Below are 24,976 nucleotides of genomic sequence, written 5' to 3' on the forward strand. Positions count from 1 at the left end.
TTTTCCTAGTATGACAAGTCAACATGTCTGCTGTGGCGTATGTGAAGGTGGAACATGTCCAAAAAAACATATATAGAGGAAAGAAATATCTGTGAGAACAAGGTCCACTTACTAAATGGGGACATATTGGTTTTCTGTTATTTATATACTGTTATGATATCAGATATCTACGTTAAACATGGTCAAAGTTCCAAAACTTGAGGTTAATGTAGAAATGCTCCCTGCAGCCTGCTCTGAACCCCTGTTTTTTTCTACCTTGCTGATGAGCTGACATCAGCTTATCGTGACGCGTGTATGTATCGTGTAAGCGCCCCGATTAAACATATAGACCTGGAAATGTGTATGATACGTCCCCTTTAATTGTTCTTGGAACTTTCAACCATTGTCCTCTTTAGCTGATGGAACTTTCATGCAAGTTTGACTGCTGGACCGTTTGTGTTTATTCACCCCAAACAGCCAAAACACCAGCTGTAGGTTAGCTGTAAGCTAGCTAGCAACAGACGCTCTGACCGTGTCTACTGGAGTGTGCGTGTGTGTTTGTGTTCAGCTCAGCTTCTGACTGAACTCAGACCTCACTAGGGACTTGAATTCATTCTATTATTTCCCTCCAGTCTCTCTCCTGTTTCCTGTTCTCTCTGTACGTTTATGAAGTAGATTCAAAGCTCCAGGAAACGTGCTAAGTTTTCACTCAAGTTGAAACATTTTCAACCTGAAATGATGTATTTTCATATCAATTCGTGCCACCCAATTTCATGCCTTATTATTACTTAACACTGACTTTTTATGCAATAGCGCCACGTCTAAACCTCCCTTCGTGTTCTGTCTAAACACACAATAAGTATGGAGCTGTCACTTGATAACAGGTGGCCGTACTGTATATGAGGGAGAGATGGTAACCCCATCTCTGTTCAAAAGATGATGGTGGTGTCGGAGATGAATAGTGTCCTTGATCTTTCTCCTGCCTGTTCACCAACTCCTGGTCATCAACCTTCCCAGCTGGTTTGGTGTTCACTGACAGCTGATGTAGTCTGTTTGAGGTGGTCTCTCTCTCTTATTGCTTTATCTTCAATGCAGAGTTCATTGCAGCTGTTGCAAGTGATACACCACCCAATTTTTATATTCCTGCAGGTTATGTTCTTAGGATGTTCAAGCGGAGAGGTGAAGGTGTTAAATAGTTTGTTTTAAGTGTTAAGGCTCCTTGTGCCTTAAAAACTACTGCTAGATAGTCTGACAGCCGAGCCACGCTAGGGAGTCCTATGTGGATATTCGTACTGGTCACATCTGAGTTAGCCGGGTCCGTTCTGGTTTTGAATCAGGATGGGAAAAAGAAATGTGAGTTTCCCTAATGAAGGTTTAGCAACTGAAAGCTTGGATTCAACATTAATTACTTCCATTACAGAGCTTTCTCTTCTCCATATTAAGATTCCTCAGCGTTAATATGTCTAGTGTGAGCAGTGTTGAAGCTAAAATCTTGCTGGAAACACTTTGAAGAGGATTGTGCCCCTTTAGTTTCTATCTTCAGACTGACTCCCTCGTGTCATCTGCCCGGTCTAATATCCAAGAGTAACATGTTCCTGATTTGAGCTGGAATGTCTCTTCATCTTCATCTACAAAGTCATATTAGGGGTGTAGCACCAGAAAAACATTCAATAACCTTGATTATAAAATAGCCTCTTCAGATTTTCACTTCATTTCCTCTGTAATTGAAATCTGATGAGCTTCATGCCTCAGAATCACTATCACGGCTGCCTAATGTCCTCAGCTACTCCAGTCAACCATGTATAGGGCTTTTTCGTTGTTCCTCATGAACAAAAATACGATGTTGTGAACTTCAGGCAAGACACTCTGAGGAATGAGAAGATTCCAGGGGAATTCCCCACCGCAGCTGTGAAGGAAGCAGATGGGAGAAGGGTAAGGAAGCTGAGAGGCGTCATTTATCTTCATAAGACCCTCATTCCGTCGGGGTCGGAGCAAGCAGAGGAGGAGGAAACAGTGGAGAGGCAAATGAAGGATGTGGGGGAAAGGCAAGGGAGGGAGATGTGGGTTATCTCTAAATGTTGCAGACTGAGATATCTGTGTTACTCTGCCACTGCTGAAGGAAGGCTGCATTCGCTGTCAGCTTGTGGCGCGTCTTGACGGGGATGGGGAGAATTTGAGGAATGGGTGGGAAGGAGGTGATGGATGAGGAGGTTGGGATGCATAGCTGGGGACAGATGGAGAGGGAGGAGGGGACTCTGGAGGAAGTAAAACTTTATTGTCATTAAACTTGTATACAAAAAACAGTATTGTCATTCCAAGACATATTTTTTTATTATTATTAGAAATAATAAAACGCTTACAATAAATTACTGTAAAGGTTGTGTGCACAATTATATTAAGAGACAGAATAATTTGGGGGTACACTGTTGTTTACACTGTAAACATACTTTTTCTACAGCCATGCTAGCAGCTCTGTGAGGCTGTATTTGAGCTAAATGCTAACATCAACATGATAACATGCTCACAATGATAATGATAATGCTAAAGTGCTAATGTTAAGCAGGTATAATGTTTAACATGTTCACCATCTTAATTTAGCGTGTTTACATGCTAACATTTGTTAGATAACACTAAACATGAAGTACAGCTGAGGCTGTATGCCTATAGCTTGGTGAAACTAAAATTGGGACTGAAAGGGAGAAGGTTCCAGGAAGAAACGCAGGAGACTCTGGACACGGAGACAAAAGGTGACTACAGGAAATGTTTCCAGGAATTGTAGAAGTGATGGGACAAGTTCTGGGAATTTTTGGGTCCACCCTCATATACAAACCAAAGTACCGGACAAGTTGAAGTTCTGAGTTGAAAAAGTTATGACAATTCATCTTATGAATAACATGGATGCCAAATTTCATGACAATCCATCCAACACACAGAGATTTGTCAACCTGCTGGTGGCACTAGAGGAAAAGTCAGGGCATCACCAAAGAGAGCATGTTTGTTTAAAATTTGTCAATCCTCTAGTTGTTGAGATATTTCAGTGTGGACCAAAGTGGTGGACCAAGCATCAGACCTATATTTCCATCCCTAAAGCTAAAAAAGCTTTACATAGGGACCATATACAGGGAGCAGTTAGTGGCTAGCTGAGTTCAATTAAACAACAGCCTTATGTAAGAAGCTGCCTCTGATTCTGGATATACAGGCTCTTAGACACGCAGTGCCTCCCATAAGGCCAGCTGGTGTACAGTTTGTAATGTCATGCATTCTTCTCAGACAATGTTTGAGGTAGAAGGATCTCAGGGGGAGATGGCCGCACTTCTGCTTCTTCAAGAAGTAAAGATGTTGCTGCGCCTAACTAGAGAGGAGATGATGAGGGACCAACTGATGTCCTGCGAGATGTAACTGAAATGCGGAAGACTTGTTCCACCTTAATGTTATTCATGTAGGGCTTTACCTGCAGCTTTTAGACTTCCTGAAGTCTACAATGAGTTCTTTGGTCTTCCAGATGTTGAGTGCAAGGGGAGCTCAACTCTACATCCTACCTGTGGGAGATCCAGTTTCTGTAAAGCGTTTTAGAGTTTCATGCATTGGCCCCCTTAGAAACCTTTAGCCTAGCCGTGATTTGATGCTGAGACGCCTCTCTCTGCTTAGAATAACAATTGACTTCTGATACTTTCACTTAGTTCTGATGCCATGTTTCCTACTATCACAATGCTACTAAATGAGCAATGATCTGCTGGAAACTTGAGGCACAGCCGTATTTATAACAGATGAACACTGGCTGTAAGCTGAGTTACTCGAACAAGCCTCTGATGAATAGATCAAATCCACCTGAGTGTCATCTCAACGCATGCTTCAAAGGAATGGATACAACTCAATGAAATCTGACCTTTTGTACAAAGGAGTTGAGTGGATCAATGCCACAAAGTTTGTTTGCTGATGTAGAAATAGTGTAGAATATATTTATATGTCATTACTTCTTGTGTTTTTAAATGTTTCTCAAACTTTATTTGAGATATTAGAGATTTTCAACGTGGTCTGAGACTTTTTTATTTATATATATATGTGTGTGTATATATATATATATTTTTTTTTTTTTTTGAGACAGGTAAATGCATGGCTAATAGCATACAGTAGCTTAAAGGAAGCTAAAAGGCTACACAACATTTCTTGAACGACCTAGGCAGCACAGTTTCAGGCTAGCATATGTCTCTCCGACCAGCAGAAAATTATTTGTTTTTCAGTGCAATTCTATCAATTTACATGTGACAGGGAATTAAGTACTGAGGGCTAAAATCCTGATATACATCTGCCCTTACAGCAGCTTATGTGGAACACACTTCCATATTTGTGCATTTCAAACCCAATACTCCCATATGGGAAACGTAGGATCTAGCAGCTGACCAAAGGGCGATCCCCACCTCCCAAACGAGCAGGATATTTAGGCTTACAAGTCTTCAGGCAGTGCTGTTACTACCTGGGAAAAGCTTTTCCCTTTCCTGTCAGTCGGCTGCTGTGAGCCCCAGTGACTGCTAAGGGGGGCCAGTCTAATCAAGAGACCGCATGTGATGGGAGACAAGAGCGTGCTCCAAATAAAACCATGTTCAAAGCAGCTGCACTCTGCTGTCACAGTCTGGGAAAAAAACGGGGAGAGAGGGTTGAAATCAGAGGAAAAGAGGGAGGGAGAGGCAAGCAGGAAATGTGGAAGGGAGTCTGATAGGTTTGGTGAGAAGAGATTTATTGGAAAAAATAGGAGTAGAGGAGGCAAGTATCCCTCATCAGCTCCACCACATACTCAGTTTAATTAAAGATCAGGGAGGGCGAGTGAAGGAGGAATGATTAAAACAACAAAACATGTAACAATGGTGCAGCAGTGAGTATTCTCAGGAACTCATCTGAGAATGAACATGATCATGTGGATCTATAACCCAAGAATGTCTAGGGATGACGATCTGCAGGTTTTCACTCCAAACAAACCAGGTGATATCACTGATTAGTCCTTCTCTCTGGTCGAATGTGTCGCTGGAGGGAAAACATGCTGTCTTTCAGTTGCACATGGTTTCCCACCGCTGGTCTGAACTCCTATCTCTGTCCAAACACATGGAAAAAGGTGAGCTGAGCAGCGGGGAGCTATCAGCATCAGGTTTCATGGTGCTCTGTTGGCTTTTTTGTGCGTCTGCACTGCCAATGTTGACTTCACGGCTCAGTACCTTCAGGATCAAATCCTGCCCTGGAGGCATCAACTGGTTTCTATACCGTAGTGTTTGGCTCCATCTTGTGGAGGTTTAAGGAAATAATACAGTCTTCACTGTGCAGCAAGTTAACACTGGAAAGTTTTTCAAGTTGATAGACACTGATGTTATGATGTGGATAAAGCAGTTTCACTTTGTCTGTTAAAAAGCAACATGGTTCAACCAGTATTACACATATCGGAACTAAAGGGTTGATCTAAGACAGGCTTTCATCTTAACCTAAATAGTTATCAGCTCTTCTATTCCTAGAAAGCTTACTCATAGAAAAGAAAGTTTAATTATTTTTTTCTGAAACTTCCACTAGGGGGAGAAATTGTTCCAAGAAAGCTGTCTTCAATTCAAATAGTTGCCAGTTTTCTCTCCAGAGAGCTGAGTCCTGCTACCTTATGTAACTTTACAATGCTCTGTGAGTTTTAAATGCACAGTTCATTAACACAGGAACCAAATGTCACAGCCAGATTTAGCACATATCCCATTACACATTATAATATTATATGAGAAGTGGTCATTATTCGCACAAACACACTCTGTCTCTCTCCCTCTGAGCTTTCCCACGTTTTTCTCTCTCTGTCAATACTCAGGCCTCTGTTCTGTTATTTAAAAAAAAAAACAACACATGCACCTTTGTCCTTTCTGTCACCTCAAACACACACATAAATGAGGTTCCCACACGCTTAACTTTTTCCACTGCAGCAGCACAGAAACCAGTTTAATCACCCTGTCACCACCACTTGTACTCTTTCTTCCTCCTTTTTCTCTCAGGATATGACTTTTCTCCACAAGTCTCAATTTCATGCTCCCATTTGGATAATTACATTGGAATTATATTATGTAACGTGTATTTCTTTACGCCTTTCCGTATGTATTTATGTATTTTAAAGTATATGACCTTAGTATCGTGTAATTTGGTTCATGTGACCTTAAAAGTGGTATGGGCTGAAATACCAGCAGTCTGTTTTTGTGGGAAATACCATACTGCCAGACTGCCAGAACCCCACTGGGGCAGACCAGACCAGGCAACAGGGCACTTGCTCACTCCTCCCCTTGAAAAAACAAACTCTCTTACCATGAAACACCTGTCTCCCCCTCCTCCTCCTCCTCTCCACACTTCTCCTCCTCTCCTCTGCTTTTTGCTTCTTTCTTTTCTCTCTCACCACCGCCTTTACCGACGTTTATTCACTGTTCTTTCCTCTGGACGTTTCCTGTTTTCCTACATCAGCCCTTTCTCATAAAAGCTGCGTCTCCCTTGATGTTTTCGTGTATCGTGTTGCACCCAGCGTGTACCTCTAAGGTGACAGGCCATGTGAGAGAAACAGAGAAAACAGCACGAGCCTATGACATCACTTTGTTTTCTGGGGTGTTAGTATTAGATTTGCAATCTTCATGTCATCTCAGTACATCTTGTTACTGTTGTTCCTTCAGGGGTGCCATTTTAGGTCACCTGATTGAAAGAAAAACTAACATTTACTCTGTAACTTTGGAAGGTAATCACTTGATTTGATCAACTCGTACTGCTGAAGTCTCATATTAACTTAAGATAAACTTTTGAATGTGTTTTGCACAGAACGAGGGCTGTGGAAGCTTGTTAGAAAGGGTTTTGTCAATGCAGTATGAACAGAGGAATGAGCAAAAAAACAGAGTCAGTGTTCATATGAGCACCCAACTAATTGTTTTAAGGTAGACTTTAAAAATTGTGAACCTATCCTTTAAGTGCATTTAGGTAATAATACTTTTGTACTTTTACTTAAGCAGGACTTTGAATGCAACACAGTGCAAGTATTTTTATAGTGTAGTATTGATGTTTTTACTAGACTAATTACTATGCTAAGACAGACATTTTAGAAAATACTCTTATTTGCCTTCTTCTTATGAGTTAGATGAGACGGTCCAAGATCGATTACACTCTCACGCCCATCCATTAGCCTACAGCCAGCAGCCAGTTAGCTTAGCTTCACACAAAGACTGAAAACTGGGACACTGCAATATACTTACCCTTTGGTTTTTGTATAGATTAAACACGATCCAATGCTTTCATTTGTGAGCTTTAGAGGTGCTTGTAGTCTATTTTTAACCTTTTGACAGAGCTAGGCTAGCAGTTGTACCCTGTTTCCAGTCTTTATGCTAAGCTAAGCTAACCTCTTGCTGGCTGTAACTTCATGTTGAACTGAGATATTGATTTTCTCAGCAAGAAAGCAAATAAGCCAATTGTCAAACTATTGCTTTAAGTAAAAGATTTGAATACATCTTCCATCATTATTTATAGGAACATTGCTATGGCAAAACTATACTCCACTTCCTGATTAAATTAAGAGCAAGTTGACCCTGACCGTGACTTGGCTTGAATCTCTGTTTGGAGAAAAGTTATTCACATCTCCCAGGATAGACTGGCCTGTGTGGAGGAATGTTTATAATTGTCCGATACCTTGTTAAAACACTGCTGACCATAAAACTTTTCACAGACCAGCTCTTACACACAGTAAAGTTTATTCCTGTCTGAAAATGACTGGTTTACTTCATCACTCAAGATTAGTTTTACATCTCTGCCAGATTCGGTTCACTGTCGTTCGGCATCAGTGGAGAAGTTGAAAACAGAAGCAGTCACAGGACTTCCAGAACTCCCCCTGTACAATGACCACCGGAGGATTAAAATAGATGGGCCATGACTTTGTCTCTTTGGTCACACCATTAGAGCTATGACTGACAGCTTCCTGAGGTGGTTTCCTTTTTTAAATTGAGAGTCATGACTCCAGTCTACACCCTCTAATGTGTTTTTCAGTGAAACACTGGTCAGACAGGTAGCTGCAGAGCGGAGATGAATGTCGGTGGTAAAAGAGCCACTTTGATTTCTTTTAAGCCAAAGTAGATTCAAGGAAGGAAAACGCTGGTCAATAACAGAGATTTACAAGGATTTAGCACTGATTTATCATTTTTCTAACTTTGTCGTGTATTTCAGGAGTTGTTCTTTAGCTTGTCAGGTTACATGTGACTAAGAGAATAGTTCAACATTTTTTTTGTTCACTTTCTTGCCAAGAGAGAGGTGAGAGGATGGATACCACTCTCGTATTTGTCTGTTAAATATGAGTCTGGAACCACGCAACAGGTAGCGTAGCTTAGCATAAAGACTGGAAACAGGGGAAAACAGCTAGCCTGGCTTAGTCCAAAGGTAACAAAATCTGCCAACCAGCATCTCGAAAGCTCACTGATTAACATGTTATATCTCGTTTGTCTAATCTATAGAAAAACTCCAGTGAAAATACATTGTGGTTTTACTTGGGACGTTATGAGCAGACTGGAAGCAATGACTTGCTTGGCAAATACTGCCTGAGATAAGCTAAACGGCTGCCGGCTGTAGCTTCATATCTAGTCTGGAGACATGAGAGTGTTATCAGTTTTCTTATCCAACCCAAAAATATTTTTCTGTTACTGATCTAAAGGCACATTGCCTTTGTGAGGGAAATATGCGCTGTCAGGATTGAAATCAGCTCACTGAGTCACAAAATGTGCAAATCTGGCAAAGACGAGTGAAGATTTAGTTTAGGGGAAGAACAGGAAAGATGAACAGCTGGGGATGTTTACTGTGTCTGTAACTCATATTCATCCGTCTCTCTCTTGTTAGGAGTGTTCATGTTGCAGCAACTACATTAAGACATTGATGAGACCTGCCAAATCGCCCATGGGCTGTGCAGTTGTGCTCTTGAACTCAAGAGCATTGCTTGGCAAAGGGCCTGTAAACATCTAACATTTATCACATGGCACGATCTAAATCAAGGTTTAAGACGGCTGTCTGTTGCACAAGACATGAAATTGTCTCAACTTCTGACGGGAATTTATTTTAATTTATTTTATCTTGTGTGCAGTGAAATTCTTAGTTACAATCGTCATAGACTGGGAATAGAGAGAAAAACAAAGACAAATAAGGAACAATATGAAGAACAAAGTTAGGAAAAAGTAAATAGAGAACCGATGAGTAGGTGCAATACAGAAATTAGTCAAATGCAAGTAGTTAAAAAGTGGATATGAAATATGTTTTACTGATAATTTAACAGGGACAATTCACAATAAAATACATGTGTTGTACCAGGTGGCTAAAAGCTCATTTTAATCTGTTTCAACTGTGTGGAGGCCACCATTGATATGCAGGTTGAGGCAAATATTAAACTGAATCAATCACCTTTTTTAAGCTCAAAATTGAATACTGATCATTACCTCCTGGAAGAGAGTCAGGTCTAACTAATTCACCCGCACACGGATTTCTCAGCATCTTAAATCATCACAGTCCATGTGTGATGTTTGGCTTTTTAGGTCTAAGCCAGAACTTTGCAAGTATGGACATTCATAGCAGGAATGTCTCTGCCTATCACATTTCTTTCATCAAAGGAGGTCTCTGTGTTAGGGCAGGTGTGGTTGAAAACCTGTGGTTGAAAAGGAAGACAGGAGAGGAGGAGGTGCAGGAGGCCAACCCTCATATGAGCTGGCCTTAAAATAATAATCCTGCTTTCACCCTGGACTCGACCATTCTTTCCAAGTGATCATATCCTCATCATTCCCGTGTCAGCACCATGTGGTTAGAAATAATACACAGAAACAGCCAGCTCACCTGAATTCAAGATGAAGCAGTCAGAGAGCAAAACAATCAAAACTTACCTTTAAAAACCATGGAAACACATGTCCTCAGACTGTGATGGACACAGACAAAGAGGGGTGTGTTCACTCTCACTGACAACTGCTATTATCACACTATTTGCTTAATACACTCCACTTTAATTTTCTGTCTTGGCACCTACATTGGTCTGGAAAAACAGAAGGAGTTCCTCCCCCCTTCTTTTTTTTCCCTGAGGTGGAGGTCTTAGTAATGTAACCATGCTGTCTGGCCCAGCTGAATATATTTACTTAGTGTTAGGAGAGCGGTGGCTACAAAAGTAGGAATGTGCCTGAGTGTGACTTGAGAGCGCCTGTTACATTTTAATTTTTAACCCATAAAATAAATACAGAGCGGCCCTTCGATTTTTATGAATGGTTGCATTCATCCCGAAACAGCCCACCAATCAGCAAACTACCCCCGTGGTAAAAATACGCCCATTTGGAATGTCTGTGCCGTTGCCTGCGCGCTGATTGGTTGGAAGTGTGGCGAGGGGCGGGGTTTGTCAGTGGGGTATAAATTGAGAGTTTAGACGCTTCTCCCGGTAGAAATACCAGGACACAGATCCGAAAATAGACTGAAACTCCGAGTGAGAATATTTAAGACTAACCATCACTCAGTAGAGTGTAACTTGAAGATTCTATTTTATCTTTATTTTTATTTTTTATTAACCTCGTCATCGGCTAAACATGACATTTTTGATCTACCTGATTGTACTGACAACAGCCGTCATCGCACAGGTAAGAAATCCCCACGTGACAGAAGCTCAAGTAGTTGTGTGTGAACCTCTCTGCTTACAGAAAGTCTATTGTAGGATTAAGAGTATTTTAATGTGTGACGCGTTATGGATAATGCAGCTGCAAGTTAAAGTGTGACCTCGCATAAACATCCGCTGGTGTGAACACAACTCAAATGCACTTTCAGTAAAGCTGACATGACTTTATATGAGAGGATGATTTCTGTTAGCCTTTAAAAGGTGGATACAGTTTTTTAAAACGTGTGAATTGACTTTAGTTGGGATTATCACTGCTCATACTAATGAACACGGTTCTTCTGCAGTTGTGTTGTTCATGGCAATCAGCATGTCCACTCATGTCTACTTTTTCAAAGCACGGTGACTTGTTGATTCCTAGAAACGGGAACAAGTTGGCTCTCGTGCTGGGCGATGACTCAAATCACGAGCCAGCAGGGGACTGGGTACAAAGCTGTCTAGACGCTAAGGGAAGACTGGCCAGCTGTGACTTGACTTAGTGTTGAGGGGATATGCAGCCTGTGAGAGAATTCAAAATCAGTCACAAACACTGGGGAACGAAATAACACTGAATCTATAATGACTTAACCAGAGCTCTTCATGCTTTGATGTTGGAAGAAAACTGGTGCAGTTACTGTGCATCTGAATTCTCCAATTAAGTGTGTGGCATTGCTGGAGGACGACATTCCCATTAGCTGCTTTTTGTGGATGTTTGATGTTCTCCGAGCAAGACAATATGGTTCATTGTCTCCAGTTTTGACATCTTTTTTTTTTGTCTTCTCTTAGCTGTAGAAAATGTTCCTGACGATGTGATCTCCCTCTCTGCTCCCCTCCAGGTGACAGCTAGCTGCCCGGCAGTGTGCAAGTGCCCTGCAGAGCCTCTGGTTTGCCCCCCAGGTGTTAGCGCCGTGCCAGACGGATGTGGGTGCTGCAAGGTGTGTGCTGCACAGCTTAACCAGGACTGCAGCCCCACAAGGCCTTGTGACCACCACAAAGGGCTGGAGTGTAATTATGGCAATGATGTGACCATGGCCTGGGGCATCTGTCGAGGTGAGGGAGGAAGGGAAAAAAAAAAAAACTGCATGCTGGGAGGGAAGGAATTTCACTTAGAAAAATGGAGCTATTTGCACTGCTTCAACCTATTGGAGTGCTTATAAATATATTGGCTATATATAAGACTGGTGAATGTGGTATAAAAGCCAAATGGCACCGATGTAACAGAGATGTCAAAGAACTGGATATTAGTTTACCTTCCTTTCCATTAAGTCATAACCATCAACTCAGTAATAAAGCAACATGTAACCTTGCACATTCGGGAACAGGAAAGGGCATATTTTAATGAGTAGTAGATGTTTTATGACAGCGACAGGAGGTTTCAAAGATAAAAATACACTTTCCATCTACACCATGCCAGTGCTGCCCCACAAACTATGAATAGCTGGTTCTCCCATGGTAAGGAGACAAGGAGTCTGACACTTCCTGTCTCCTTATTTCCACTGACCTTTCCATCTTAGTGGTCCTCTGTGTGGTTTTGTGATCTGTTGCTTTGTGAAGTCATTGTGTCAGGAGAAACTTTGCTCAGCAAGTTCCAGCTGTTGAAATAAGAGCAGGTGGTGAATCATTCTCACACGTAGCGGATGTAAGCGAGTTCGCAGATTTTAAAGCATGTCCTGTAGAAACTGACATAAATCTCTGAGATACCTAAGTGATGGGTTGTGCCCATAATATCCTTGTTGCTCTTTAGTTTACAGTCTGTGGATATGACCAATCTACAGTGCCTCTCACCAGATCTGATTTGTGAGTCACTTAACGTTTTGTTTCAGCGTATTAAGATGTGTTATCTCCCCTCGTCCTGTCTTTCCAGCAAAATCAGAGGGACGCACCTGCGAGTACAACGGCAGGATCTACCAGAACGGCGAGAGCTTCCGTGCCGGCTGTAAACACCAGTGTACCTGCATAGATGGTGCTGTTGGCTGTGCTCCTCTTTGTAACAACAAGCTGCCACCTGCCTCGCCATCCTGCCCCTACCCACGACTGGTACGGATACCTGGCCAGTGCTGCTTCAGCGTGGACTGCCATAAAGGCACCTGGCGCCTCCCACCCAAGCATCAGGTTTGTTTTGTTTTTTTCATGTAATGGCTAAGGACTGTCTAAGTGACCAAAATGGCACAAATGAGGGAAATTGTGTGGAATTTGTTTAGCAATTACAAATGGTGGAGATGCAGTTCATCACCTGACGCTGTGGTCTCTGGATACAGAAAACAAAGATGATTGAGATGAAAGATAGAATAAAAAAGATGAACAAAACATTAAAACATAATGATTTTTATCAAACTATTAGCATTTGCATAATTATGAACACTTAACTTTGATTTAAAACTTAAATCAAAAAGTTGTTGATTTATTTTATGTATTTATTTCTATTTATTTGTCAAAAATGACTATTGCTATTTCCTAACAACCAAGATGAAGAAACACAGAAAATCATCACAATAGAGAAGCTGAAACCTGGGAGTTCGCTTTAAAAAAAATGATATAAACAATTAATCTGAAGCTGCAATGATTAGTTAATTAGTCAACTGTCAGAAAATTAATCAGAAAAAAATTTGATTAATTGTTTCAGTCATTTTTAAAGCAACATTGCCAAATATTTGTTCTCAAATAGGAAGATTTGCTCCTTTTTACTTTTTATATATATCAGTTAATTGAATATTTAAAACTTGAGACGGTTAACAAAACCAGATCATCTTTTCTACGTTTTTTAATATTTCATAGTAATACTATGTAATACATAGTAAACTAAACAATTAAAGGACCAGTGTGAAGGATTTAGTGGCATCTAGCGGTGAGGTCGCAGATTGCAACAAACTGAATACCCCCCCCCCCCCTTCCAAGCGTGCAGGAGAACCTACGGTGGCTGTGAAACTCACAAAAAACACAAAAGTCCTTCTCTATAGCCAGTGTTTGGTTTGTCCGTTCTGGGCTACCGTAGAAACATGGCGGTTCAACATGGCAGCCTCCATGGAAGAGGACCCGCTCCCTATGTAGATATAAAGGGCTCATTCTAAGGTAACAGAAAGACAATGATTCTTAGTTTCAGATGATTTTACACTAATTAAAACATACAAGAATATTATATTCCATGTCTGCCGAGTCTGTAGATGCCACTAAAAAATTCTACACACTGCACCTTTAATCGACTAATAGAGAAAATAATCAGCAGATTAATTGATAATGAAAATAAGTATCTAGTAGCAGCCCTAAAATCATCTTTAAACAAAATAATTCCTCATTATTTTTCTATTGATCAACTAATTCATAACTCTTTATTTCAGCTCTAAACTACAATATGTTGGAGTTTTAGATTCAATTAAAATATGCTGCTCAGTTTCATGCGTTGCCAGAAACAGAGGGGCAAACATGTTTCAGTCATATTTGCAGTAATATTACACTTTCCATGCACTCACTGACTACTGAAGAAACTGCCTAATGAAGAACAGATAAATGCTTTTAATTATTGACAGTGTCATGCAGGTACAGAAGTATCTCTCCTCTTAACGTTTGCCCTGAAGGAAGCTCTTGATAATCAGGGCACTATATAGTGATAGCGCTGTGAAAAACACACAAAAGATATAGACATGACCGCAGGACACATTAATCGCCAGCAAACAGTTCTGTCTCATCTGATCTTATCTCTTATCACAGATGCCTTCTCCACAGCAACACCAGCCAAGACCTCCGCACCATCCCGCCTCACACCCACGTGAAAACGAGTTGCTAGTGAGCAACAATGAGCTTGTAGATGTCAAGTCCAGCGGCTGGGAGAGTGAACATGGCTACAAACACTTGCCTGGTGAGAGAAAGCAAGACTGAGCGGGACATTTTTTAGGGTTTATTATCACTTGACACACATTTTTTTGTATGAGTGATGTAATTAATATGATACTGATCATGGGAAATTATTAAAACACTGATGCATAGTAACAGGTCTTTTTGGCTGTTGACTGCTGCATTTGAATACTTTTTAAGATGCGTTAATAAGTAAATTACTCACAAGAAAAAAAGCAAAGATCAGAGGAAAGTCTGACAAAATAAACATAATATTAACACAAATGTTTTTCTGCTCTCCTGTCCTGTTAATCATCTTATGACCCCTTGATTCCTCCTCCGCTGGACTAACTGATGTGTGTGATTTGTCTTCTTCTCTCTGCCCGTTTTCTAGCATGGAACCACCTGAAGGAGAAGAAGTGTCCAGTCCAGACCACCGAGTGGTCCCAGTGCTCCCGCAGCTGTGGGATGGGTGTTTCTTCTCGCATCACCAATAAAAACCCTCAGTGCAAACTGGAGAAGGAGACGAGAATCTGCACCGTACGGCCGTGCCACGGCCTGACGGTGCCAGCCAAGGTGAGATAGACTGAACTCGACTTGAACCGAAGCAGACAGACTGACAGAGAGCATAGGTCAAATATCCATGTCAGTGCCAAGATAACTTCTTATCACAACAATTTAACTATCGCACAGTGAACGCCTTACGATAACTTATCAATAAGGAATTATTGCACCTCTTATCTACCTATGTCTGACTTTGGAGCGCAAAAAAAAAACAGCTCGTTTCTTCTGTGCTTCCTTGTTTCCCTCTTATAATTTAAAAACAGAGGCTGAAAACATCAAATCTGTGCTGCAAAGAATGAAAAATTAGATGTTCTGGCACTGAGTAAATATGCTCTTAGCGCTAAAGCCATCTTTATCCCGAGCTTAAGAACAGAGATTATCTTAGTGGTACTTTCGGGAAGCTCTACATCCAGTGGGAACTGGGCAGTGCTGATTTACTCAGCGGTGTTTTGGTGGCAGGCAGGCGCCTTTTTAAATATAGTCCCCCACCCCCGGCATTCCTGCCAAGCAACTGTCCATAGCTAGGCCCCGTCTGTGTACTCAGAGTCCAGGGAAGTGGTGTGTCTATATTAATCCTCCATGTTGGACACACACTAGGAGCTCTTTGCTCTGCTAAGTTAAAAAGACTCTGGTGCCAAGAACGATCACAGGTGTCCGTGTGTTTAACAGAATAAACAGAATGAATGTTTGATCTTAAAATGAATCACTTAAATTAAACATTCTGAATCCCTGTTTTTAGCAGAACAAGTTGATGTCTGCTCCTCTTAATGTGAAACTAATGACTTTGAGTGCAAAGCCGCTTAAATCTGCTTTTATGTAATAGGACGGGAAAGATAAAAGTAAAAGCTTATTAGAAATTTTTTTTTTTTTATATAATGAAAATAATTACATGATTTGTTTTGCTACTGAAGCCAATCAGGAATGAGCTACAATATTCACTCTTATCCAGAATATGACACTCATCCTGTTACTGTCTTCATCCGTCTGCAGAGAGGGAAAAAGTGCTCCCCGGCCCAGAAAGCCCCAGAGCCCATCCGCCTGTCCTACGGAGAGTGTGTGAGCGTCCGCCTCTACCGGCCCAACTACTGCGGTTTGTGTACGGACGGACGGTGCTGCTCGCCACGTCGCACGCGCACGGTACCCGTGACCTTCGTCTGCCCGGACGGCGAGCGCTTCCAGAGGTCAGCCATGTTCATCCAGTCGTGCAAATGCAGCGACGACTGCGGCCACCTCAACGAAGTGGCGCTCCCTCCGCAGCACTGGATGTACGGAGACACACATAAATTCATAGACTAGTACTGAGGAGGAGGGGTTTTTGTTTTGTTTTGATTTTTTTTTTAATGTGATGAGGTCAACTTTCTCCACGAAGGAAGACGCTTCAAGACGAGGGGCCATTTTTTTCTCACCTGGCTCCAAGTGAGTGAAGACCGCAGGCGGGAAGGGCATCCTCGGTTTTATTCACTATCATAAAGGCTACCCTTATTGTAATGTGTGTGTGACTGGAGCAGATCGTACACTTACCTGCTCCTGTTCAAACAGACGTGGGACCTAAATTAGAGCCCTGAAGCACCCCTGGACTTCCTTCACTCTGGACTTGATTGCTGGTTCAGACGTGAGGGAGATTTGAGACCCTCAGATCAGCCTGAGAAGAGAAACACTTTTTTTTTTTAAGAGCAACAAAGCACTTTGTTCAGCACTGAAACTTAGGAGATAAAACTTTGACAGCAGTGCATAAGGATCACCTCACCTGCAGCAAATAGCCTTACATACCGTGACGCTAATGACTCCGTATCCCACAATGCACTGTGACTTAGTAACAACCAGCAAAAGAATAACTTTTGCAGATTTATGTAGAAAACTCCAGAATGAGGACAAAGATGTTTTGTTTTGTTTTGTTTATTCAAAATGTACAAAGTCAGCACAGCATGTTATGAGCATCAGCACAGAGTGCTCCAAACTGTTTTACTTTTTTTGGCATGCTGACATAATAAGCCATCTAAAAAGTAAATTTACAAAGCAATGAATGACATTGTTTCCCTGTAACTCACAGACCGTTCACTGGTAAGGAATGCTACATGGAACTGACTCAAGCATTCAGCGAGGACTGGACCAATGCAAAACTCTTTTTTTCTTCAAGACATCTGATTTCTTGTTTGTGCATTAAATGCAGCTTAGAGAAATGTCTTACACGAACTGTTTTTTTTCCTTGAGAGTTTATTTTGGATCACACTGTATTCTGTATATATACACACATTTTTCTTTATTTTGATCCAAGTTTGTATTATTGTCACAATTTATCCACTTTAAGATGCCACAGTGTAGCAGTCACAAGTTTTTTTGTTGGTCCATCATGTGATAAAATTGGCTGCTGAACTCAAGTTTCATGTGAGGTTTTATTTTAACTCAACTTGTACAGTTTCAAATTATCCTTGTTGGCAGCCAGTTCTAAGTGGCCAGCTGTTTGGAAAAAAAAACCTGCCTGTCTTCAAACTATGATGATAGCGCCCTCCGCTGGTGAGGATCATTAACTACAGTCAAAAGTGGCAGCACAAAGTTTTTATTTGATGAAATGTTGGTAGTGTAATTAATTGTATGTTTTGTGACACTTAAATGTTTAAAAAAATGTGCAAAATTAAATCAAACACCATTAAAACAATAAGGTATAAAAAGTTTATTTCTTCAACCAAAACAATATATCCATGGTTTTAACAAGAAAAACACTAAAACAAGCACCCCAAAAGACATGATAAAATTAAAAAAAAAACAAAAAAAAAAAAAAAAAACGTGTTATCATTATGAACTTGCCAACATATATCATGGGAGGGGAACTTCTGAATAAATGATTTTTTTTTTTTTTTCCTCCACCAAAATACAGCAACACCAAGTGTCACACAGGATCTTCTCTGGAGAGAAACTTCAGGCTCATCTGGACTGTTCAACTGCAATAAAGGGAAAGAAAAAAGTTTTTATAATGTGGGATTATCAGAGAAAGAAATGCACTAAATCTTTACACATAGCTTATCAAACAGGATGTCACAGTTTAATGTCTTTATGTGCAGTATATCATTTGTGTCCTCACGTGTTTTTTAACCAGATTAAACCTCCAGCGATGTCATTAGCCAAGACATGCACACTAGTAACCTGATCTGACTGATATACTGTGACTCTAATGTAAACCAGGTTTCTTAATCTTTCCGTCTCTTCTGGCCGACTGAGTTATCTCACCGATTAAGGATGAAAACATATTAATTTCTGGCGAGAAACCTTGTAAATGACCAGACTGTGTGTGTGAGAAAATTGTTATGGAAAGTTGGCACCACCTTGCCAAGTGCAGAGCAGCTGTATGCAACAAGAGAACAACTTACTGTAGGAGGAGATATCAATCTCCTCTGGTAGCTCTGCTACGTTGACCTCGAAGCGGTCTTGGACCTCATTCAGGGTCTTGGCGTCGGTCTCGTCTGACACAAAGGTGACAGCCAGGCCTTTGGTCCCAAACCTGCCAGCACGGGCCACCTGAGGTTCAGAGGACAGGAAATTAGAGCTCAATGGAAGAAAAATAGGAATGCCATCAATTTCAAGAAAGGGAGGTTATAATTATGGAGAAAAGGGAAACATTTTGACTCTATTATGAACTTTCTCTGATTATAAAACATTCATTTAACACAAACTGCACAGCATATCAGGTTCTTGACCCATTTTACAAACTGCACTGATAAACAAATCAGCAGTGTTTGGTGAGCTACAACACCCTGTATGTTATTTCTTTTGCACCTATAAATGCACCCATCTGTAATCTAGATAACTCAGGACTGACTCTGTGAAGGTATGTGTCAGAATCCTCTGGCATGTCGTAGTTGAAGACGATGTTGACTCGCTCGATATCCATGCCACGGCCGAACAGGTTGGTCGCCACCAGGATCCGCCGCTGGAAGTCTTTGAACTGCTGGTACCGGGATAACCTGCGACATTATAAACCAAACAAAGAAGTAAAATAATGTTCCAGTCTGAGGGAGACTAAGCACATACAAACCAATCTCAATAAATCACATTTTCCACACACACACAAAACTAAAATAAATCCCAAACATGTGCTGCTTTATTACATTTTTATGCTCCAGATATTGATACATAATCCAATTTGATTAAAAATGTAGGAAAAAAAACACTGAAATTCCAAGTGTGGACAAAAACACTCGAATCCTGGAGAGATAAATCAGCAGCACTTACCTCTCCTCCTGAGCCATTCCCCTGTGGATGGCGATAGCGGGGAAGTTCTGCTCCACCAGCAGCTGGGACAGAGCCACGCAGCGATGCACTGACTTCACAAAGATCACCACCTAACAGGAGCCAATAAGAGACAGCAATGAGATACAAACCAGCTGAAATAGACATAAATCCTACAGAGGACAAGAGACATAACATTTGTAATTATTGGAAGAACAACAAGGTAATATAATAAACATGTATATAACAAATTTTCATTATTTCTTAAATGACTGTACCTGGTTAAACTCGAGCACATCGAGCAGGTCAAAAAGCTTTCGGTTCTTCTCGCTGTCCTTCAACTTGCAGTAATACTGCTGTAAGCCATGAAGCGTCAGCTTAGTCTCGTCATCCACAAACACCTCCATGGGCTACAGAGCAAAGAGGGAGAGAGGAGCCCAACGTTAGTCACACAAACACGTCTCTGTGACCTACATCAGAAATCTAATGAGCACAAACCAAACACGTCCCGTACACATAAACACAAGAAGGAAGGAACATAAAATGAGGAAAAAAAAGCTCTGTATGTTACAAAGTTTGACAGTGGAGGTGTGTCTGTTCTCCTGGACTGCAGCAGAGTCGGGAATATTGACTTCCTGACCAGGCAAGAATCTGCCGAGGAGGATCACTTTGGCCCTCTGATATGGCCACTTATGACACTGACAGCCACAAGTGGGCAAAGCGACGAGGGACTTTAACACAATATCGACTACAAAGCCAAAATAACCAAGACAATATTAATAACTGCAATTATGAATAGGTTATCAATAGAATGATAGAAAATAAGTGTTTATGAATGGTTGCATGAAGCAGAGTGGAGGGATTCATCAGTAAATCTTGACGATGAACTCACATCCTGCATGAACTTGCGGCAGACGGGACGGATCTCCTTGCTTAGCGTGGCGCTGAACATCATAACCTGCTTCTCATGAGGCGTCAGCCTGAAGATTTCCTGGACGTCACGCCTCATGTCTGTGGAGGGGAAAAAAAAACAAATACACCCAAAAATCACTTATCTAATCTTTCTATTCAAGACAAGTAGAAATGACTACCAGCTTACTCATCATCCTTAACTGTCCGGTAGTAATTTCTCAGATTTATTGTCAAATAAACAGAGACTGTAAAGATATGAAGCAGTGGGAGCAGTCGATCACAGCCATGATGTCTGCTTCTGTTCCTCTTACTCACCCAGCTGCTCCAGCATCTTATCGCACTCGTCGAGCACAAAGTGTTTGATGTTCTTCACGCTGAGGGTCTTGTTGCGGATGAGGGCCAGAGTACGTCCGGGAGTTCCGACGACAATGTGAGGGCAGTTCTTCTTCAGGACCTCCTCGTCCTTCTTGATGGCCAGGCCGCCGAAGAACACCGACACCTTGACGGTTGGCATGTACTTGGAGAAGCGCTCGTACTCTTTGCTGATCTGGAAGGCCAACTCTCGTGTGTGGCACATAACGAGGACAGACACCTGGTATAAAAAGGGAATGAGGATATTAGTCTTACGAAATGCTTAGTCTTTATGTAGCGTGTGTGTGTGTGTGTGTTCTTTACTGCTCCTTGATTTCACTGATTTGCTACAAAACTTTATGGAGTAGTATTTTGAAAAATGTTACTGTTATTTCAGCGATCACGATATCATATAGTCCCTTCATGAATCCAAATTATCACAAAGTCATTTGGAACTTAAGTGAGCAAATTAAATAACAGTTTCTTATAACCGTAACATCCCAGGTTCGCGCGCTTGGCTGTGATTGCCTGAGTAGAAAGACGTTACTAGGAAGAGGGGAGGATATTTCTCTTTGTTTGATTACTTTAAAGGTAAAGTTAGACTTTTAAAAAAGACGAGAAAAAGAAAGAGAGAAAGAGCTGAGAGCACCAGTGAGCGAGAGAGAGCAGCTGTGTTCGAGTGAGCTAGAGAGTGGATGAAGAGAGGGAGCGGTGAATCAGAAATGTCAGTATCAGAATCTGTAAAATGTTATTTTCTGATTGTTTCACAGCAGTTACGTTCTAGAGCACAAATAAACCCGTCTGCGACCCTGCAGCGGTGAGCTGCAACACCTGCTTTGGTCTGAATACGGCCTGACACAGGCAGGCAGGCAGCACACTCTCATGCACACCCCGAATAACAGGCACACAAAGAGGGACGGTAAATACAGATATGTTTTGACGGCCCACCAGGATTTGTCCCAGTATGCCCATTGGCCAGTACACACTGGCTGTGACCTACTGTTGCAGGTATAAAACTGTGGATTTGAGCGTCACACACAACCCCCACGAAATGACTTGTTTCATTATCAGATTTTGATCCATTCGGTCCGATAACATGTGGAAAGTCTAGAAGAGCCACATGATTCACGGCCTAACAGCCAGCGCGGGAATGTCGCGCCTGACATGAGGTTTAAAAACTCCATATACTGTGAAATACAGAGAGATTTATCTAGCGGAGACGGGGCTTGTTTGACATGGGCTTGAATGAACAGACATTCATTTATATGGAAAAGTTTCCGCACTGCAGATTTAAGCCTTTTTCATGCATATGCTGTGTTTAGAGCATGTGCAAGACGCCTCAGATGTGAGAACATGACTCAAAAATGTTCCAACAACTACAAAAAAAAGTAATCGAAAGGAGTCTAAATTTATGTGACAGAATCATACTGTAGGAAACACCACCTACTCTGTAAACAGAATTATGGTAGATGAATAATGACTCATATTGACTCAGCATGAGAGAAAAGGGAAACAACCAACTGACCTGACCATCCACAGGTTCAATCTGCTGCAGGGTGGCCAGTACAAACACCGCTGTCTTTCCCATACCAGACTTAGCCTGACACAGGATGTCCATGCCGAGGATAGCTTGAGGAATACACTCATGTTGGACTGAAAAGAAAACAAATATGAGTGAGTGAAAATGTCAAAAACATCTGATGATTATATTAGAATTTCAGGATGTGATGAATACAACATGAGAAAATGAGAGTGTGCTGAGGAGTATTATGTGTAACAGGAGTCCTGTGAGTTTACATGTGCAGCATTTTATTATGCCATTCACCTTCAGAGGGATGTTCAAAACCACAGTCCACAATGGCACGGAGCAGCTCTGGTTTAAGGAGAAAATCTCTGAAGCCTGAGCTGTGGATGGACACATAGGACCCCTTCACTTCCTTCTTGTTCACTGGGGTCGCACTCTCGGGGGCTCCTTGGGGCTCCTCGTCCTCTTCATAGTCCAGAAGTTCATTATCAACATCAGTCTCAGCCATCTGTATCAACAGAATGTAAAATAAGGGGGGGATTTATGTCTCACAGCAGATTTTCTTAAACCACAAACTGTATGTAAGTTCCTTTGAAGGCCAGGTGGTCTTACAATTTAATATAAGTATCAGAAATGCTTCAAAGAATCTAATATCATGTAATGTAATATTATTGTTTTACTTAAATCCGTACTTGTGTAGTACTGAAAGTTAATCTATGAAAGGTGTATGTGTTTTGAATTAAATGTTTACTAAATTGAGCAGCAAAATGTTGAAATAATTATGAATAATAATTAAATTTCTCCTGCACTTTTCATTCGCAGTGAATCTCATAGTGCTACAGCGTTAAAAACAAACAACACACAACATAAAGAAAGTAACTAGAGTTAATGTGCGATGCTACAATGACTAGAAACCTTATCAGCTGTCTCGATAATTAACCAAACGCTCAGCAGCGTCCTCCAAACCGAAGTTAGCAGGCCGCCGCAGAGGTTCGCTTTATAATGAATGAAATTTAGAGAGGGAGAAGCTAATATTACCGCCGTGTGTACAGTGTTCAACGACCAATGTGTAAATGTGGTCGTTTAGCTATAACAGTTACTAATATTACAATTGCACAACATTATAGCCGGCAGAAACTGCGCACTCAAACAATGGATTCACCTTCCTTTTCCTTCATTCAAACCGGCTAGTTAGCAAGCTAGCAGTTGAACGGGGCTCACGACTAACTTTTAACAAACATTATGGCTACATTACTAACTTCACTAAATGCACACCGTTAAGTATGTGGTATGTCAAGTGAACGACTGTCCTCTAGCGCAAAAACACTCACTATAACCGCATAATTTAAGTTAACTGTCCAAAAAACAAAATGAAACGAACGATAACGCGGCTAGCATGCTAGCTACCGAAGCAACTCTCAAAACCGCAACTTTAGCTGCAGCGACAAAGTATTTGAGACAATTCTCCATTTAACAAACATAGAACAACTCTACATGCTGGTGAGTTTTGTGCATTAAAAATAAAAACAAAAGCAGTGCAACATTACCTTGCCTTGATATCTTATGTCCCGCCGATGTCAATGTACGTGATTCAAGCGAGCTAGCAAGTGAGCACACATGTATGGTACGTTCAGGTACATCGCGAAAAAAAACACCGGTTCCGATTAGGCATCAACCAATGGCTGTAAAAGGAACGTGTTAAGATGTTTTTGCTCGACAACAACAAAAGTACTAGGAAGTTGTTGTTTTATTTCATACATCATGTCATGCGGGACAGAGCTTCGAGCAGTAATTTATTCACATATGCTATCAAATAGAAATTATACATCATTAACAATAATAGGTGGCGTGTAATTCGGTTATTGGACACCATAAAATAACTTATCGGCCACTCTAGAGTCCAAAAATATCCATATTCCAGTTATTTATATTCATGACTGTCCAAATAGCTTACTCCAAATACGGTAATCATTAATTACAGTATTTACGACAACACCTGAAGGCATCAGTCACCAGACAGCTGCGCCTGCTCAGACAGAACGCTCTCTTCCAAGGCTGTGATTGGTCAGAAAAGGGAAACGTCATATCTGTGATGTTTAATCAAATGAAATACAATTGTGCTATGATTTTTATTGTATTATTATCACACAGGTTGTAAGTGACAGAAAGTATCAGAATCATATTTCTCGTGTCGCAATAAGCATTTTTAAGCATTTTGCTAAAAGAGCCAAAGAGCCTGGGGAACCGCAGTATCCACTTTGTCCACTTGATGGCAATAAAGTAAAAACATTTGGCCAGACAACAGAAGGCATCAAATGTATCTCAAATCATGCTTGTGTTTGTTATATGGAGTTAGTCTCTTCCCGACAACTATCTTCATTGCTCGTAGCTACTGCTGTTGGGTCAAATCTCCATTTACTAACTCAGTACAATTCTTAAAAAGTGAGCATGCATGTGAAGACACTAGAGTTTAAATGGGATGATGTCAGGTCTGGTCAACAACAACAACTCCTCTCCTGTGTTTGGAGAAAAAGACATTAAATGAAAGGGGAGATCGGAAATCCATATTCAGTCTGTTTTCAGTCAGAGTTTTAAATCGAGGGTCTTCCTGGAACACTGAGTCAGTACCTGCACAAGATACAACCAGTATTAAGTCTGACAGAGTCTGACAAGCATTCATCATTTTGTCCAACACATTTTCATTCCGTTTTTTGAGTTACCAACCATTACACACAATCCTTCAGTTCGAGATCAAGGATAATAAAGTTAAATTTGAACAGCACTTTTCAAAACCAATATTACAACAAGCTTGCAAGATACAGGAATAAAATCACCAAGATAGAAACCTGTAAAGCAAACATCTGATAAAAATCTAAAATGTGCAGGTCATAAAACGTCATAAGTGTCAAGCATAAAAGACATCAAAATTGTTCATTGGCCAGACCAAAAAAAAA

The 24,976-nt window shown here is 41.0% G+C and overlaps 2 protein-coding genes across 2 annotated transcripts; one reads left to right on the top strand and one right to left on the bottom strand.

Moving 5' to 3' along the window:
• The first annotated feature begins 10,396 nt into the window (after positions 1 to 10,396).
• Positions 10,397 to 17,885, top strand: LOC122978793 (CCN family member 1-like). Its single transcript, XM_044345785.1, has 6 exons — positions 10,397 to 10,607; positions 11,455 to 11,668; positions 12,483 to 12,730; positions 14,324 to 14,471; positions 14,841 to 15,022; positions 16,001 to 17,885. The coding sequence occupies exons 1-6, from the start codon at positions 10,557 to 10,559 to the stop codon at positions 16,304 to 16,306; spliced, it is 1,149 nt and encodes a 382-aa protein (XP_044201720.1). The 5' UTR covers positions 10,397 to 10,556; the 3' UTR covers positions 16,307 to 17,885.
• On the bottom strand, positions 17,667 to 23,675 carry LOC122978792 (ATP-dependent RNA helicase DDX39A-like). Its single transcript, XM_044345784.1, has 10 exons — positions 23,570 to 23,675; positions 22,323 to 22,530; positions 22,023 to 22,150; positions 20,462 to 20,738; positions 20,127 to 20,245; positions 19,513 to 19,644; positions 19,238 to 19,347; positions 18,825 to 18,969; positions 18,376 to 18,523; positions 17,667 to 17,949 (listed from the first exon to the last, which is right to left on the bottom strand). The coding sequence occupies exons 2-10, from the start codon at positions 22,528 to 22,530 to the stop codon at positions 17,933 to 17,935; spliced, it is 1,284 nt and encodes a 427-aa protein (XP_044201719.1). The 5' UTR covers positions 23,570 to 23,675; the 3' UTR covers positions 17,667 to 17,932.
• Between the last annotated feature and the right edge of the window lie 1,301 nt (positions 23,676 to 24,976).

This window comes from Thunnus albacares, chromosome 3 (assembly GCF_914725855.1).
Source record: "Thunnus albacares chromosome 3, fThuAlb1.1, whole genome shotgun sequence".
In the NCBI taxonomy this organism is placed as follows: Eukaryota; Metazoa; Chordata; class Actinopteri; order Scombriformes; family Scombridae; genus Thunnus; species Thunnus albacares.